This window comes from Dipodomys spectabilis, unplaced genomic scaffold (genome assembly GCF_019054845.1).
Source record: "Dipodomys spectabilis isolate Male_0828 unplaced genomic scaffold, ASM1905484v1 ptg000127l, whole genome shotgun sequence".
Classification (NCBI taxonomy): Eukaryota; Metazoa; Chordata; class Mammalia; order Rodentia; family Heteromyidae; genus Dipodomys; species Dipodomys spectabilis.
Window position 1 is genome coordinate 1,921,402 of NW_024870804.1, and position 18,606 is coordinate 1,940,007.

At 40.8% G+C, this 18,606-nt stretch overlaps 1 protein-coding gene across 1 annotated transcript in view; it reads right to left on the reverse strand.

The window, feature by feature from the left end:
• Dnah3 (dynein axonemal heavy chain 3) overlaps nt 1-18,606 on the reverse strand; it is a 197,007-nt gene that overhangs the window by 110,889 nt on the left and 67,512 nt on the right. The window contains exons 21-25 of the mRNA XM_042689859.1: nt 15,877-15,993; nt 14,635-14,814; nt 4,861-4,997; nt 2,961-3,162; nt 1,023-1,115 (exon numbers count right to left, since the gene is read on the reverse strand). Coding sequence (XP_042545793.1) covers nt 1,023-1,115; nt 2,961-3,162; nt 4,861-4,997; nt 14,635-14,814; nt 15,877-15,993 — 729 coding nt within the window. The remainder of the gene's footprint in view (nt 1-1,022; nt 1,116-2,960; nt 3,163-4,860; nt 4,998-14,634; nt 14,815-15,876; nt 15,994-18,606) is intronic.

An 18,606-nucleotide genomic window follows, 5' to 3' on the forward strand; every position in this document is an offset into this window, starting at 1 on the left:
GTGGGTCCAGTGGAAGAGCACCAGCCTTTAGTAAACAAGCCAAGCAGAGCAAGAGGCTCTGTCTGAGTTCAAGCCTCAGTACTGCACCAGGGGCTGGGTGCTGGGGGCGGGGGTGGGGGGTGGGGGGGGATTTAATGTGGCAACAAGAACCTTGCTAGAGGATGGCCAGAGTTGTTGTGACAAAGTTTTTCCTCTCAGACTTTGTGTCCCACTTGTTTTTCTTTAGTCTTTGGGGACTTGAGTTACACAGTAAAAGCTGAATTGGAAGGGTATCATGTGACAGGAAAGTTAAGCCTGCAGTAATGAAAGAGCTATCACTAACCCTTTCTCTCTTTTGTTTCTTTTTGATGCCAGTACAGAGGCTTGACCTCAAAGCCTGGGTGCTGTCCCTGGGTTTTATTTGGCTCAAGTCTAGTGCTCTACCACTTGAGCCACAACCCCAGTTTTGGCTTTTGGGTGATTAATTGATGAAAGTCTCGTGGACTTTCTTGCCCTTGATGCCTTCAAACCATGATCCTCAGATCTCAGCCTCCTGAGTAATTAGGATTACAGGCATGAGCCACCAGCACTCAGTAAAATCACCTTTCTTGAATCTCCTACTTTTTTTGTTTTGTTTGGTTTTGTAGGTCAAGGGACTTGAACTCTGGACCTGGGTGCTGTCCCTCAAGCACTCTACCACTTGAGCCACAGCGCCACTTCCGGTTTTCTTGTGGCTTATTGGAGATAAAAGCCTCATGGCCTTTCCTGCCCAGGCTGGCTTTGAGCTGGATCCTCAGATCTCAGCCTTCTGAGTAGACAGGATTACATATGTGAGCCACCAGCGCCTGGCTTGAATCTCTTACTTCTAACAGCAAATATTTAACTAGAAATGCATTCATTACATCAGGAATTTACAGGAAAAGGACTGAGAGGCACAAAGGGTATGTTTCAGTAGAAGACAAAATGAACTGATCCACTTAACCTTCCTCCCAGAGTTTCCTTTACAATACTTCTTTATCACATGTACCCTAATGCTTGTTTACCAGGGTATATGCGTCAATCCCAAGTCTAATAACTTCCCTCAAGCTGGCAAGCATCATCTGTTCCACATGCTGTAGCCACTTTTCCACCATTCCCTGCAAGACAAGTCAGACAGAGAAAGGCAACAAGTCAACTGAAGCCCAGGGGAGGAATTGTGGGAAAAACCTAAGTAGTACCCTGTGTCCTCTGCTCATGCTCCTCTCTCCCATTCTCTCTCCTTCCCCTTTTCCCCTCCCTCTCACAAGAGCTGGAGGAAGATTGAGGGATACCTCTTCAAGCCAATATATTTTATTTGCTTTACATTTATTTATAGTATTCTAGGAAGGCTGTGCCTCCTAAAGAATCAATAGGAACTCTGTGTGTGTGTGTGTGTGTGTGTGTGTGTGTGTGTGTGTGTGTGTGTGTGTGTGTGTGTGTGTGTGTGTGTGTGTGTGTGTGTGTGTGCTGGTACTGGAGCTCAAATTTAAGGCCTTGCTCTAGCACTTGAGCCATACCTCCACTTCCAGCTATGTACTGGTTAATTAAGAGTCTCAAGGATTTGTCTGCCCAGGCTGACTTTAAATCAAGAGCCTCAGATCTTAGCCCAAGAAGCTATCCATCTGACTGGATCATATTTTTCTTTTTTCTCCCTCCCTCCTTTCTTTCCTTCCTTCTCTTTCTTCCTTCCTTTTCTTTCTTTTCTCTTTCTTTCTTTCTTCTTTCTTTCTTTCTTTCTTTCTTTCTTTCTTTCTTTCTTTCTTTCTTTCTTTCTTTCTTTCTTTCTTTCTTTCTACTCTTTCTTTCTTTGCTTGCTTGCTTGCTTTCTGCTTGCTTGCTTTCCTTCTTTCTTTTTTTCTTTCTTTGTGTGTGTGTGTTTGTATGGTTGTGTGTGTGTATATGTGTGCGTGTGTGTTGGTACTAGGGCATGAACTCAGGGCCCTCAAGGATGGCACTCTACCACTTGAGCTACAGCTCCACTTATGGCTTTTTGGTGGTTAATTGGAGATAAAAGTCCCAAGGATTTGTTTGTCTGGGCTGACTTTGAACCAAGATCTTAGTCAGATCTTAGTCCAAGAAACTGTCTATCTAACAGGATCATTTTTTTGTTTTTTCCTTTCCTATCCTTCCTTCCTTCCTTCCTTCCTTCCTTCCTTCCTTCCTTCCTTCCTTCCTTCCTTCCTTCCCTCCTTCCTTTCTTTCTTTCTTTTCATGTGCACGCCTGTGGACAGGGCCATTATCTCAAAAAGCTGGTTTTTGCTCAAGGATAGAACTCTACCACTTGAGTCACAACTCTACTTTGAGCTTTTTTTGGTGGTTAATTGAAAATAAGAGTCTCAGTGACCTTCTTGCCTGGCTGTGAACTGTGATACTCAGATTTCAACCTCTGGAGTAGCTAAGTATCAGCCACCAGTGCCTGACTGGATCACCTTTAACTGGGCAAAGCATCAGGTGCATCACTTGTTTGGATCTAATTCTTTTTTTTTTTTTTTTGCTAGTTGTGGGGCCTGAACTCTGGGCCTGGGCACTGTCCCTCAGCTCTTCAGCTCAAGGCTAGTGCTCTACCACTTGAGCCACAGTGCCACTTCCAGCTTTTTCTGCTATGTGGTGCTGAGGAATCGAACCCAGGGCCTCATGCATGCAAGGCAAGCACTTTACCACTGAGCCACCTTCCCAGCCCCTAGATATAATTCTTGCTACTTTTTTCACATCAAGTTTGCTCGACATCCTTATGCAAGTTTATCATGTCATATAACTTCCATTATTATTCTCATCTTAGAGATGAGTAAACTGAGACTCACAAGGAAAGATTGATTTCCTTCCCTTAATCATTGTTCCAAACCCAGAATTAGAGTCTGAAAGTTTAACCAATGCTTTCTGACTTGCTCTATTATGGAGAAGTGGGGAGGGGGAGAGAAGAGGAAGAGGAGGAAGAAAAAAAGAAAAATGTATAGAGGAGTTACTTTGGCTTTCGCAGGGTAGATTTTCTGTATGAATGGAACAGTTTCTTTTTCTGAGCTAATCATGCCCACAATTTCCAGATTCTCTATAAATTGCAGCCTGGCAATTCCCTCAAAGCATTTCTTCAAATGTGGCTGCACACGGAGGGGGTCCTTTGTCTCAGACAAGATCTCCAGCAGCTCATCATTTGACAGGAAGAAGAACCTGTTTTAAAGTAAAAAGCAATGGTAATTGGGAACTTTTCTGAGAATTTCTCTTTCCTACAAGGCTATATTATCTAAAAGGGAGATCATATTCAAATGAATACTAGCTATGTCCTAAAGTTTTCTCTAAAATGGATCCTCCTCACTACTTTTCATCTGAGGAATAAAAGTTAAAGACAAGCCCGGCACTGGTGGCTCACACCTGTAATCCCAGCTACTCAGGAGGCTGAGATCTGAAGATTGTGGTTGGCAGCAAAAAACTCCCTGTGAGATTCTTATTTCCAATTAACACCTCAAAACCAGAAGTGGTGCTATGGATCAAGTGGTAGAGCACTAACCTTGAGCACAAGGAGGCATAGGGACAGAACCCAGGACCTGAGTTCAATACCCACGGCCAACAACAACAAAAAACAAATGCTAAAGAACATTTCAACTCTGGAAGCAAGGGAATAAAAAGGTGAAAGAGGGTATATGTTAGTTGAATATAGATGAGAAGTAAAGTAGCACTATAATTAAGCATAGTTTTCAACTTTGCCTGTTCTTTAGAATTATCTGGGAGTCTCTAAAAATTCCTGTTAAGGTTCTAATGTCTGGAGATCTTAATATAATTGATCCAGGATAAGGCCTGGGGAAGTCTGTCTTAAAAACAAACAAAAAAAACTACCAGGAGATTCTAACGTCACCTGACAGTTTTAAAATGTCTGGTATAACGTAGCATAACTCCTTTGAACAAATAATTTATAGCTCCAAATCCAAGCCCTTCAGCATGACTACTATCTCCCTCTAATTGAAGGAAACGGCAATGCTGGTTGATCAAAGTGTGGACTTGATGCCCCATTGAGTCTGTTCATCTTCATTCAGACAATGACCTTAAAAAAATGTGCAGGTCACAATGCTCAACAAGAAATGTACTCATGTATATTTCATGTAACTGTAACCCCTCTGTACAGCATCTTTACAATAAAATAAAATTTTAGAAAATGTGCAGATCATTTCCAACATATTGTTTTATAAGTATTGCTACTGCATTGGTTCCACCCTTGTCCTTTGGCTCACCGTTCTGTTGTTCCCCTTCCCTTCCCAAACTCAGATAAACATACATACAATACCAGGATACCAAAATCAAATACAGTGACAACAGGGGATAAACCATAGGGGGAAGAACACACAAAAGAAATAAGAAATCAGGGCTGGGAAGGTGGCCCAGTGGTAGAGCGCTTGCCTTGCATGCCTGAGGCCCTGGGTTCGATTCCTTAGCACCACATAAGCAAAAAGAAAAAAGCCGGAAGTGGTGCTGTGGCTCAAGTGGTAGAGTGCTAGCCTTGAGCTGAAGAGCTGAGGGACAGCGCCCAGGCCCAGAGCTCAGGCCCCAGGACTGGACCCCAAAAAAAAATAAGAAATCACATAGTACAATAAAAACAGCAAAGCTTGGGGGGATGTGGGGAGGGAAAGAGGGAGAAAAATGAGGGAAGGGGTAACAAGTTTGACAAGTAATATACTTATGACCTTACTTATGTAACTATAACCCCTCTGTACACCACAATAAAAAAAAAAAGAAAGAAAAAATGTGCCCCGTTCTTAGAAGCTGTCTCTTGGGGGAATGGAGAGTCAGGGATAGAACAGACTGATCAATGCCAACTCAATATGAGAAATTGCATATATAATTTAAGAAGCCAAACAAAAAAATTATATCAAATACCTGGGGAAAAATAGTCTCTTCTTTTCCAAGTAATCATTCAGCCCCCTCTGGATGTCATCCAATAGACCGTTGGCCTCTTGAAGCTTCTCAGACATTCTTGGCTGGTCTGCTGCCACCAGAACCCTGGTATCTTTTACCTGATTCCACCAAAAAAGGTGAGTTTAATCATGGGGTTTCCACATTCTTGAGACTGGCCTTGGGAATGCAAATATAACCACCCTCTCAACTAATGATGCCCCCCACCCCAATTAACTGCTTCTTTGTGTGTGCATGCGTGCATGCATGTGTGCGTGCACGCACACACGCACCTCAGTCCTAGGGCTTGAACTCAGGGACTAGACAATATTTAGGAATTTTTTTGCTCAAGGCTAGCACTCTACCACTTGACTCACAGCTCCACTTCCAGCTTTTTGGTGGCTAATTGGAGATAAGAATCTTACTATCGAGTATGGAGGAGGAGTTCCGGGAAGATGGCGGAGGAGAAGCTGGAATCTGAACAAGCTCTTGCATAGAAAACAGTTTCAGAGTTCCAGTGAACAGTCCCAAGCCAGAGAATCACACCAAGTGTGCCATCACAGGACAGAGAGTTAGTCAAGAGGGGGGAAGCCAAGCAGACACATCTGAGCAGCTGCCGCTGCGGCGGCAGGGTCGCGGCAGCGACCACCGCCGCAGGGGCATACCTGAGACACAGTCCGGGACGAAGGGGCCAGACGCAGCGGATGAGCAGATTCTACTCAACACCAGCAAGAACCGACAAGGAGCGGACAACTTCATCCTGCACTTTGCAGACCAGAGACGACCCAGGATCCAAGACTCGGCGTGAGTAGAAGCCCGACGTCCTCACTCCTTCTCAGGGAGCAGAGGAGGGAAGGCCACCCCTCCCCACCCAGCACCGGTGATCTCCATCTTAGATATCAACAAAGCTCGGAGGAGCTGGTAGCTCCAGCTCAGGCCTTGGAATAAAACGAGTCATTTAGCAGGTCACAAGAACTTAACGGCGAAGTGACCTCACAGACTCAGTTCCATCCAGGGAAAAGTCACCCAGCTCAGGCGCCAGCCATTGGAGTGGCTCTCCTCACTGGGTAACCAGAGCCAGAGGCTGCCCCTCCCTCTAGCAGCCACCACAATCAATTGAAAAACAGAAACCCTGAGAATGGCTCCAGCCTGGGTGCTGTGAGTTTTTTTTCGCAAAATAGTCCCAGGGAAAAGCTACTGTTTGTTGAAAGGCCTCAACTCTACCAGAACCTAGCCCCATCACTGCATCCCCCTCTTGTGTGATTCTCAAAGCAGATCACCCCCCCAGTAAACTAACCTGGGAGGGGGATCTCAAAATCTTGGGTAAAGCAGAGCATTTTTCTGCCTGTTCCAACAAACTGACTTAAGAAACCAATCAAGCCACAGGACCTCAAGCTGACCAGAGACTCCAACCAGACTCTGGTTACAGACAAAAGGGAGATACAGGACTCTTCCCACCCTTCCCCCCCCCCAAAAAAAATCAAAGAACTTTTTTTTTTCTTCTTCTTTTCTTTTTTTGTTTTGTTTTTTTTTTCTCATTTTTTGTTACCTTATATATATAAAAAAAAATTTTTCCTTTTCTAAAACTTTTATTAATCTTTAATTTTTGCCTCTTCTGAAAAAATAATTGTTTTCCAGTAACTTTTTTTTTCTCATAATTTTTATTTTAGGAATAACGTGAATGTGTGTTTTCCTTTCTTTTCTTGTCTTCTTTCTCTTTTTCTTTCATTCTTAATTATCTTTTTGTTTTTTGTCTAGCTCTACTGAACTTCTGATCTTTTCTTCTCACTTTCCTATCCTTTCCACCTTTTCCTCTTTTGTTCTTCTTTATGTGACTTAACTCTTGTCCTGCACATCCTCAGATAAACCCGTAGTTAACTAATAGACCCTATCCCCCATTGTGTACACACTTAATCCACAAACTTATTACTCAATTCAAAACCTCTGAGACTTAAATTCATTAATAGCAGTACTACCTCTTTATACCTATATAATATTTTAAGCATTTTTTTAAAGTTTTTCACATCTCCTCTATGTCCCTCCCTTTTTCTCAACATATTCACATTCCTCTCTAAATAGATGGTCTTTTAATCTCTATAATAACATTAATTTTTACGTTTCCATTTTTTTTCTGGTCTCTTTTCATTCCCCTTTCCCTTTCGTCTTTTTCTCTCTCTCTCTACTTGCATCCTACCCAACCTATTTCCTGCATTGTGATTAGGACATAGTTAACTCTCCCTGTGCCTCCCCACACCAATCTATTCCTATTTTTTACCCACATCTCTCCCTAACCCTAATAATTTCTGGTTTTCCAAATTCTTCTCTGCGGTTCGAAGTCCTTTAACATATAGTTGTTTGATGTCGAATAGATGTATCTGTTGAACTAGATTGTATCTGTAGACTATTGACTGTACAAATGCAAACTTTGGTTGATGGTTGCCTTAAGATAGTGTTCTAGCACAAAACTGGTGCTATCTTCATCTCAAATGGGCAGAGTAAGCCGGAAAAACACAAGAAAAATGGCAAATTCGGGTATCTCAATTCCCAATCTTGATAATCAGGGGTTAGAACAGATAATGAATAATCCAGAGGAGAGTTCCCAAATAGCTCTACAAACACTGCTGGCAAACATGATAAATGAGAAGTTTGACAACGTACAAAGGACTCTGTATGAGCGTGATAGGGAGAGAGAGGAGGCATCCCAGAAGTTTATACAGGAATATCATAAGCGTGAGGAAGCTACTCAAAAACTGATACAGGATTTGCGTGAACAACTTGAGAATACTCAAAGAGAAAAGGAGGAATGGCGTGAGCAGGCTGAGAACACTCAAAGAGATCTGCAGGAATCCCACGAACGGGAGGAAGCTAATCAAAGAGTAATACAGGAATTGAGAGACCAGGTAGAGAACACACAAAGATCACTAAAGGCATTCATGGAATCCATTAACAAAGAGCTGAAGGAAGTCAGGGAAACCACAAAGGGAATGCTGAATGGAACCCAACAGAAGGAATGGGAGCCCAAAGAAACCATAACCAATCAACTAAGTGATTTGAGGACAAACACTGAACACCAAATTAAGGAAGTAAAGAAATTCATACAAGACCTAAAACAGAGCTTCAACAAAGAACTTGAAGCCATCAAAGCTGACCAACTAGAAGGAAAAGAGATAAAAAACAAAGTAGAGAGTCTTGACAGCAGGTTAGACCATGCAGAAGATCGAATCTCAGGGATTGAAGACAGCCTAGATATTATAGAGAAAGAACATACAACCATCCAAGACAAGTCCAAGAAATATGATAGATCTATCCAACACCTGGAAGACACCATCAGAAGGCCTAATCTAAGGATAATGGGTGTAGAGGAGCACCTAGAAACAGAAGTTAATGGTCTAGGAAATTTGTTTAACAGGATCCTAGCAGAGAACTTCCCAAACATGCAAAAAGATAGGCCTGTCCAGATACAAGAAGCCTTTAGAACCCCAAATAGACCAGACCAGAATAGGACATCCCACCGCCACATTATAATCCACACAGGATCAACTCAGACCAAGGAAAAGATCCTTAAAGCTGTCAAGGAGAAAAGGGTAATCACCTATAAAGGGAAACCAATTAGAATCACCTCAGATTTCTCAGCAGAGACAATCAAAGCAAGAAGAGCCTGGAATGATGTATGCCATGCCCTAAAAACAAACAACTATCAACCAAGAATACTGTACCCAGTTAAACTCTCCTTCATAACTGAAGGCCAAATAAAAACCTTCCATAGCAAAGAAAAATTGAAACAATACATCTCCACCAAACCAGCCCTACAAAAGAGTCTTAAAGATGTCCTACACATAGAAAACCAACAAGACCGCAATAAAGGCCAAGAAACTGCACCCAAACTGAGAATCCAAGAACCATAGGAAGAACCCAGTTTTCGCATCCCCCAAGAAGGTAGATAACATGGCAGGAACTCCCAAATACCTCTCAGTCCTATCTCTTAATGTTAACGGACTGAACTCTCCAATTAAGCGACATAGACTGTCTAGTTGGATTAAAAAACAAGACCCTTCTATCTGCTGCCTGCAGGAGTCACATCTTGCCCGTAAAAACAAACACATTTTCAATGTTAAAGGCTGGAACAAAATCTACCAAGCAAACGGACCCCATAAACAGGCGGGAGTTGCAATCCTAATATCAGATAAAATAGACTTCAAATTAAAATTCGTGAGAAGAGATAAAGAAAGTCACTACATACTAATTAAAGGATCTCTCCTTCAGGAGGATATTACAATTCTAAATATCTATTCACCAAACAATGGAGCACCCAAATTTATCAAAGAAACACTACTTTCCCTCAAATCCCATATAGATCCAAAGACATTAATTGTTGGGGATTTTAACACACCACTCTCCCCACTAGATAGATCAACTCGGCAAAAACTCAACAGAGAAACCACAGATCTAAACAGCTGCATAGATCAACTAGACTTAACAGACATCTACCGAACATTTCACCCAGCAGCATCAGAATACACGTTTTTCTCAGCAGCACATGGAACGTTTTCTAAAATAGACCACATTTTAGGCCACAAAGCAAACTTGTCTAAATTCAGAAACATTGAAGTTATACCTTGAATTCTCTCTGACCACAAGGGAATAAAATTAGAACTCAACACCAAAAGCCACCAAAGAAAGTCCGGTATCACATGGAGGCTGAACAACACACTGCTGAATCATGAGTGGGCCATGGAAGAGATTAGAAAGGAAATTCAAATGTTCATGCTATTCAACAAAAATGAACACACAAAATACCAGCTCCTCTGGGACACAGCAAAGGCAGTACTCAGAGGCAAGTTTATAGCTCTGAGCTCCTACATCAACAAATTGGAGAGATCTGAAACTAACAATTTAATGACACATCTAAACCTCCTTGAAAAAGAGCAGCAAGATAAACCCCAATCCAGTAGACGGAAAGAAATAATCAAAATTAAATCAGAATTAAATGAATTAGAATCCAAAAAAACTATAGAAAGAATCAACAAAACAAAGAGTTGGTTCTTCGAAAAACTTAACAAAATTGACAGACCCTTAGCAAATCTTATCAGAAAAAGAAGAGAACACACCCAAATTAATAAACTCAGAGATGAGAATGGAAACATCACCACGGAAACAACCAAGATTCAGAACATTATAAGGGAATACTTCTCAAAACTTTATGCTAATAAGTATGAGAACTTGACAGAAATGGACCTCTTCCTAGCAAATATTGACATGCCAAAACTAAACCAAGATGAGTTAAACTATCTTAACAGGCCCATATCAAGCATTGAAATAGAAACAGCAATAAGAGACCTCCCAGCTAAGAAAAGTCCAGGACCAGATGGTTTTACAGCGGAATTTTACAAGGCCTTCAAAGCAGAGCTCACACCAATTCTCCTCCAACTCTTCAATGAAATTGAAAGAGAAAGCTCACTACCGAACACATTCTATGAAGCCATCATAACCCTCATCCCAAAACCAGGCAGGGACTCATCAAAGAAAGAGAACTATAGACCCATTTCTTTGATGAACATTGATGCAAAACTTCTCAACAAAATTTTGGCCAACCGACTTCAACAATTCATCCAAAAAATCATACACCACGATCAAACAGGATTCATTTCAGGGATGCAAAGCTGGTTCAATATACGCAAATCAATTAATATTATTCATCACATCAACAGGAGCAAGAATAAGAACCACATGGTTATCTCAATAGACGCAGAAAAAGCATTCGACAAGATCCAACACCCCTTTATGATGAAGGTTTTGGAAAAATTAGGAATCCATGGAACATTCCTCAATACAATAAAGGCTGTATATGACAAACCTACAGCCAGCATTATACTCAATGGTGAAAAACTAAAGCCATTTCCCCTTAACTCAGGAACAAGACAAGGATGCCCACTCTCTCCACTTCTCTTCAATCTAGTATTAGAATGCCTAGCTACAGCAATAAGACAAGATGCAGACATAAAGGGGATCCAAATAGGGAAAGGAGAAATAAAACTCTCCCTCTTTGCAGATGACATGATCTTGTATTTAAAGAATCCCATAGACTCCACTCCCAAATTACTCAAGCTGATTCAAAACTTTGGCAAAGTAGCAGGTTATAAAATTAACCCCCAAAAATCAATGGCTTTTCTGTATGCCAACAATGAGAAAAGTGTGGCTGAAATTAGGAAAGCAACTCCATTTGTAATAGCCCCACAAAAAATAAAATACCTAGGAATTAACTTAAGAAGTGAAGGACCTCTATGATGAAAACTTTAAAATCTTGAAAAAGGAAATCAACACAGAACTTAAAAAATGGCAAAACCTCCCATGCTCCTGGATTGGAAAGATTAACATCGTGAAAATGGCAATACTTGCCAAGGCTATCTACAAATTCAACGCAATACCTATCAAAATTCCACCCTCATTCTTCAAGGAAATAGAAGAGGCAATCCAAAAATTCATATGGAACAATAAAAGACCCCGAATAGCAAAAACGCTCCTCAACGGAAAGAACACTGCTGGAGGAATATCAATACCAAATTTCAAACTCAACTATAAAGCCATAGTAATCAAAACAGCTTGGTATTGGCATAAGAACAGACCTCAGGACCAATGGAATAGAATTGAAAACCCAGAAATGAACCTACAGACCTATAGCCGTCTAATCTTCGATAAGGGAGCTAAAACAATAGAATGGAAGACAGACAGCCTCTTCAGTAAATGGTGCTGACAAAACTGGTTAACTACATGTAGAAAACTAAAGCTAGATCCTTATATATCACCCTGCACCAGAATCAACTCCAAATGGATCAAAGACCTTGAACTCAAAGCAGACACTCTGAAAACATTACAGGATGGAATAGGAGAAACCCTGGGTCTCCTTGGCTCAGGCCGAAATTTTCTGAATAGAGACCCGGAAACACAACAAATCAAAGAAAGGTTGGACAAATGGGATTGCATAAGGTTGCAGAGCTTCTGCAGGGCAAATGACATAGCTAGCAAGATCAATAGAAAGCCCATGGATTGGGAGAAGATCTTTACTAGCCATACAACGGACAAGGGTCTCATATCTAAAATATACTTGGAACTCAAAAAATTAAACCACCCAACAACAAATCCTCAAAGAAACAACTGCCCAATAAGTAAGTGGGCGAAAGACTTAAAGAGAAGCTTCTCTGAAGAAGAAAGAAGGATGGCCAATAGACACATGAAGAAATGTTCAACATCCCTAGCCATAAAAGAAATGCAAATCAAAACAACATTGAGATATCACCTCACTCCAGTTAGAACAGCAAAAATCAAGAACTCTAACAACAACAGATGCTGGAGGGGATGTGGACAGAAAGGAACCTTACTTCATTGTTGGTGGGAATGTAAACTTGTTCAACCACTTTGGAAAGCAGTATGGAGGTTCCTCAAAAGACTTCACATAGAACTCCCCTATGACCCAGCAATCCCACTTTTGGGCATTTACCCTAATGTTTACAAAAAAGACCACACTAAAGTTACCAGCACAACTATGTTTATTGCAGCATTATTTACCATAGCTAAGATATGGAACCAACCCAGATGCCCCTCAGTAGATGAATGGATCAAGAAAATGTGGTATATATACACAATGGAATTCTATGCCTCCATCAGAAAGAATGACATTTCCCCATTTGTTAGGAAATGGAAAGGCTTGGAAAAAATTATATTAAGTGAAGTAAGCCAGGCCCAAAGAAACATAGGTCCCATGGTTTCCCTTATTTGCAATATCTAGTATAGGTATGAGTCAAGCGGAAAAGGTCAGATAATGTGATGTTAGGAAAACAAACCCTCAAATATGTATTTTAATGTTTTTGTTTCTTTCATGCATGTGTTTCTAACGAATTCATAAGATTATTTCTTTGTTGCTTTGTATGTCCCTCCCCCACAGTGTAACCCCCGCTTCACTATATTTGATGTCAGTATAACATGTGAAGGAGACGGGGACAAACAAGTCGTTTAAGGATTCAGGTGGACCTGTTGCAACAATGAGAAGTACAAAATGTCATGTCAAAACCAGCTTTACAATGTCGGTGTGGGGGGGGGGGGGTATGATTGGGAGGGGGGGAGGGGGGAGGGTGGGAAGGGAGGTGAAGGGTAAACAAAGGAGGAGGCTGCAATGCTTGGTAAGAAATGTATGCATTATCCTGCCCATGTAATTGTAACCCCTCTGTACAGTATGTTCTCAAATAAAATAAAATAAAATTAAAAAAAAAAAAAAAAAGAATCTTATTATCTTTCCTGCCCGGGCTGACTTGGAACTAAGATCCTCATTTCTCAGTCTCCTGAATAGCTAGGATTACAGGTATGAGACACTGGCACCAGGCAACCAACTGCTTCTTAATCCCTTTCTTCATCCCACTGGGATAAATGTTCATTTATCATACACTTCTAGGGGTTTAGAATTCAGACCATAACTCTTTATATATTAATTTGTGTTGGCCCTTTAAACAAGAGGACTTTAGAGATAGTTAAGAATCATCTTCTAAGCCAGGCACTGGTGGCTCAAACCTATAAAATCATAGCTACTCAGGAGGCTGAGATCCAGGGATCACGGTTCAAAGCCAGCCCGGGAAGAAAAAGTATGTGAGACTCTTATCTCCAATAAACCACTCAGAAAACTGGAAGTGGCTCTGTTGCTCAAGTGGTAGAGCACTAGCCTTGAGCTGAAGAGCTGAGGGACAGCACCCAGGCCCAGAGTTCAAGCCCCACAACCAACAACAACAAAAAAAAGAATCGTCTTTCAGTATGTGGCTGAGTGGGAGAGCCAGTCAGCCTGCAGAGAGACACTGGAGCAGATGTATGTAAAAGCACAGAGATCATAGACATGAAACAGGTCTTTATGAGCTCCTGTTGCACTGACTTCCTGCCCTTGGTTTCCATAAGACACACATCCTGATCTGAACGAGCCAAAGAAACAAAAACAAAAAACAAAAAAAATCTGGATCCACTGGCTAGCCCACATAAATTCCACTTACCTCACTCCTGCCAAAAAGTGGAGCAGAGACATTCCCCCGAGATAAATTCTTTGTAAGTGTGCACTAGTTTGAGTATACTTGACTTTAGAAACAAACAAGGTAATGTTCTTACAAACTGATATATTGAATTGAAACCCCTTTATATCATTATTTAAAGATGAGTTTAAAATTAGAAAGCAGGCTGCATGCCAATGGCCCATGCCTGTAATCCTAATAACTCAGAAGGCTGAGATTTGAGGTTCAAGGTTTGAAACCAGCCCAGGCAGGAAAGTCTGTGAGGCTCTTATCTACAATAAGCTATTTTTAAAAAGCCAGAAGTGGCTCAACTGGTAGAATGTTAGGGTCAGTGTTCAGGCCCTGTGTTCAAGCCCTAGACTAGCATGTATACACACACACACACACACTCTCTCTCTCTCTCTCTCTCTCTCTCTCTCACACACACACACACACACACACACACACACACACACACACACAACAAATTATTGAATTGTCCTATAACAAAGTCTTCAATTTCATTAGAAAAGATAATGCAATGCCAGTTTCTCATAGTTACCTCTGGGGAGGTAAGATTATAAAAGATTTATACTTTCTATTTTAAGATTTCCTTGTTTGAGGTTTTAACAAATTAGACTAAAGATATACAATATCAAATTTGTGAAACTATACACAATGGGTAACCTCTGTATAGCTTCCCACACTCCTGGTGGGATATGCCAGGAATAAAGCTTACCGCTTGAGCCATGAGTGACTTCCAGTAACCATCAACAATACCAAATTTTCTGCCCTCTTCTGGCATCTGGGCTATGATGTCCTCTGAGCTGAAGATTGGTTCAAGGTAGAGCCAAGTGGCTTGACATTTCAACCAATTATCCAAAATCTCCTGCACACGAACTAGTTTTTCTTCCCATTTCTGTGAAGTTAGCATTCCACATCTGAATCATTAGCCTGACACTCGGTACCATGGACATGCAAATGGACGGGATCCATCCATACACACACACTTGCTTTAAACAAATATTTACTTAAGTATTCTCTATTGTCTGGTCACTGTTCAGGGCAAAGTGGATGTAGCAGAGTGAAACAAAGATTACTTGATCTAATGGAGTTTACATTTTGTTGAGATAATAAGAAGAGCGATTATATTGTTTCTTTTATGGCAATAGTCTGAGCTGCTTTATAGTTATAAAATTGAATTAATATGATTTAATTCAACAACCTTAGAGATATATATAAATGTAGAATCCCACTTCATAGATGCAGAAACTAAGACAGAGAACAGTTCAAGTAACTTTAACTTGTCCAAGATCACACAACTAATAATGTAGGGCAGAGGTAGAATATGAATTCCAAGCTGTCTGACTCCAGGGTCTACGCCGTTGCCTATGCTACTTCTACAACAATGAACAAAGGAACTTCTTTCATGCAGCTCATAATTCTGTACTGCTATAGCCTATAGATGCTTTTCAAGTGTGTGTGTGTGTGTGTGTGTGTGTGTGTGTGTGTGTGTGTGTGTACACCAGTCCTAGGGCTTAAACTCAGGACCTGGGTGCTATCCCTGAGAGTTTTTGCTCAAGGCTAGTGCTCTACCATTTGAGCCACAGTTCCACTTTGGTGGTTAATTGGAGATAAGAGTCTCACAGACTTTCCTGCCTAGGGTGGCTTCTAACCATGATCCTCAGATCTCAGCCTCCTGAGTAGCTAGGATTACAGGTGTCAGCCATCGAAGCCTGACCTTGAAATATAATTTTATTTGGTATTTTCAAAACTCTTCTCTTTTGGCAGATTACCACAATAAAGCTGAGGATGCCTATGCTTACTTGGATTGTTATTTCCTTTCAGGGTTATGTTCTTTGTTTTTTCCATTCAGAAGAAAACACATTTTTTTGTTAACAACTTGCCAAGCCTTCCCCTTCTTCTGAGAGAACCAGAGTTGAGGAAGCATCACAAAACTCACAACCCCATGCAATCTTACCCGGCATTCTGTTTCGATTGGCTTGATGAATGCAGAGCCACACATGGTCTGGGTCTTTATCACGTGGTCATCAAGCAGCAACTGAATGTCATCAACTGCACACAATATGCTTGTATCCTGCAAATAACAATGCCCATTCCATCAAAATCAAGAGACTATGTCAGATGCCAGTGGCTCACACCTGTAATCCTAGCTATTCAGTAGGCTGAGTTATGAAGACCAAAGCCAGCCTAGGAAGAAAGGTTAAAAAATATCAGTTGAGACTCATCTCCAATTAACCACCAAAGAGTTGAAAGTGGAGCTATGGATCAAAGGGTAGAACATCAGCCTTCAGCCAAAAAATTAAGGACAGAGCCTAGGCTCTGAGTTTAAGCTACAGTACTATCACAAGAGAGAGAGAAAGGAGAGAGACAGAGAGAGGAGAGAGAGACAGAGAGCTTCTAAACAGGAATCTATGTTTTGCAAAAAATAGAATTTCTATATTCTTTGAAACTATTCCAGACTCTTCTGCTTTAGCCTCCTGAGTGCTAGGATCACAGACATGCTTGAATATGCTCTAAAAGATATTCACTGTGCACTTCCTTTATAAAAATCCCACACCAGCAACAGCTGGGGAGAAACTCTTCTGTCCCCTTCCCTGTGTTCCTGCTTTTTTGTCCACTTGCTTTCCTGACTCTCTTGAGTAGAATGAGCTGGTAATCTGAATGGAGAGACCTGGACCCATGTGTTGCAGTCAATTTATAGTAATGATGAAGGTTATTTTAAAAATGAATTACAAATACTCTTTTATTTCAATTTATATGTACTTTCTAGTATCTGTTAAACTGATAGGACAAAATTGTTAACTTCTTTAGACCTAATTACATATAGGAGGTAACCATGATAAAAAGTACTTAGTACCCCCACACACATACACACACAAAAGAAGACAGCTTGTAAACCTGTCTTATATTCTTTTTTTGAAGTTTTGTTTTATTTTAATTCCATTTACACTCAGTTAACAATATATTCTAATCAATCTTATAGAATCTGAGGTTTTAGAGCGCTGTCCCCAGAACCAGACTGCCTGGGTTCTCTTCTTGGCTCTGTCTGAACAACACTGATGTTGTTATAAAGAAGAAACCAAGTTATTTGATAATAGTGCATGCATGCTGGATGCTCTTTGTTCCTCAGTTCTTTGTTTTTCAGAAGAAACTTACCTGCAATCACTACCATTTTACTGATCAGCTGGTATGTGGTAGGGTTAGATTTTTTACCAAAGTACCCTAGCTCTGAGATGTTTTTATCCTGGTGCAAGCTGCCTTTTAAACACTATTATCTTAATCATTAGGTTGTTTGGAAGATTAAATGTAAGGGTTTAGCATACCAAGCACTCAAAAGGTTTAGGTGCTAATCATTGTCATTATGATCCTCTCATTGCTTTTGTTTTTAACCTTCATGAGGCAAATTGTCATTATTGTTGTCTAGAAAGTTTGTGAATTCTATAAGCTTTCACAGTACAGCTATTTCTTTCACATCAGGTGATATGTACATTTCTTTCCTTTTGCTTAGTGTTAATTGTTCCATCTTTCCCTCTCTTGAGTTGCTGCCTTGAGTTGCTTAGTTCGCTTTCATCAATGTCCAGTGCAGGGATGAGCTCCTCTGTTGTATTTTTTCCACTTGTTTCCCTCTGATTCTGTACCCTCCTCCTAGCTGCCCTCAAATGTGCACAAGTATATACTATATATGAGGTCAAGAACAAAAGAAGACAGGTTTGTAAACCTGTCTTATATTCTTGATGATTCATATTTTGCCAGCATGTAAGGTTTCTACACAATTAAGGCCAGCTCCTATGGGCAAATAAGCTGAAAGGCTCTATGTCCTACAGCAAGTCTACTTTTGCCCTGTTTTTGTTTCGTTCAAGCTTATCTAGCCTAAAGATATATCCTATCTTTTTGGTTTTTTGTCAGTCATAAGGCTTGAACTCTGGACCTGGGCACTGTCCTTCAGCTCTTCAGCTCAAGGCTAGCGCTCTACCACTTGAGCCACAGCGCCACTTCCAGTTTTCTGATGGTTAATTGAAGATAAGAGTCTCATGGACTTTCTTGCCCAGGCTGGCTTTGAACCAGATCCTCAGATCTCAGCCTCCTGAGTAGCTAGGATTATAGGCATGAGCCACCGGCACCTGGCATTATAGCCTATCTTAAAAAAAAAATTTCATGTACAAAGGAGTTGCCATTTTACAAAGCATTATATGAATACAAAGCATTTTGATCAATGTCATTCTTTCAACATTTTTTTTTTACTTTTTAAATTTTATTGTAAAGCTGCTGTACAGAGGGGTTACAGTCACATGAGTAAGATAATGAGTACATTTCTTGTCGAGTATTGTTACCCCCTCCTTTGTTTTTCTCCTACTATCAGGATATATCCTTTTACCTATAGCTCCACATTGGGAAATATGTCCAGCTATTAAAGAAAGGGAATCTTAGTTCTTAATTTATTGTTGATTCTTGTCTATAGCTGCTTCAGTCAAAGGTTCTGAAGAAGGACTAGAATGATAGAGCTTCTCCTGGGTCTCCTAAGCTTAACTCCTCAGCCCACAGCCTCCACAGCAGTATCTGACTCTGAATTAGACCATGGAGCACAAGGCTTCTGGGACCCATGTAGGCCTGTCCCTGCTAGAAGAGGCCTAGTAACAAGCCCAAGGGCCTTGAGTTCTCCTCCTTCCCAATGGTTCATCAATAGTTC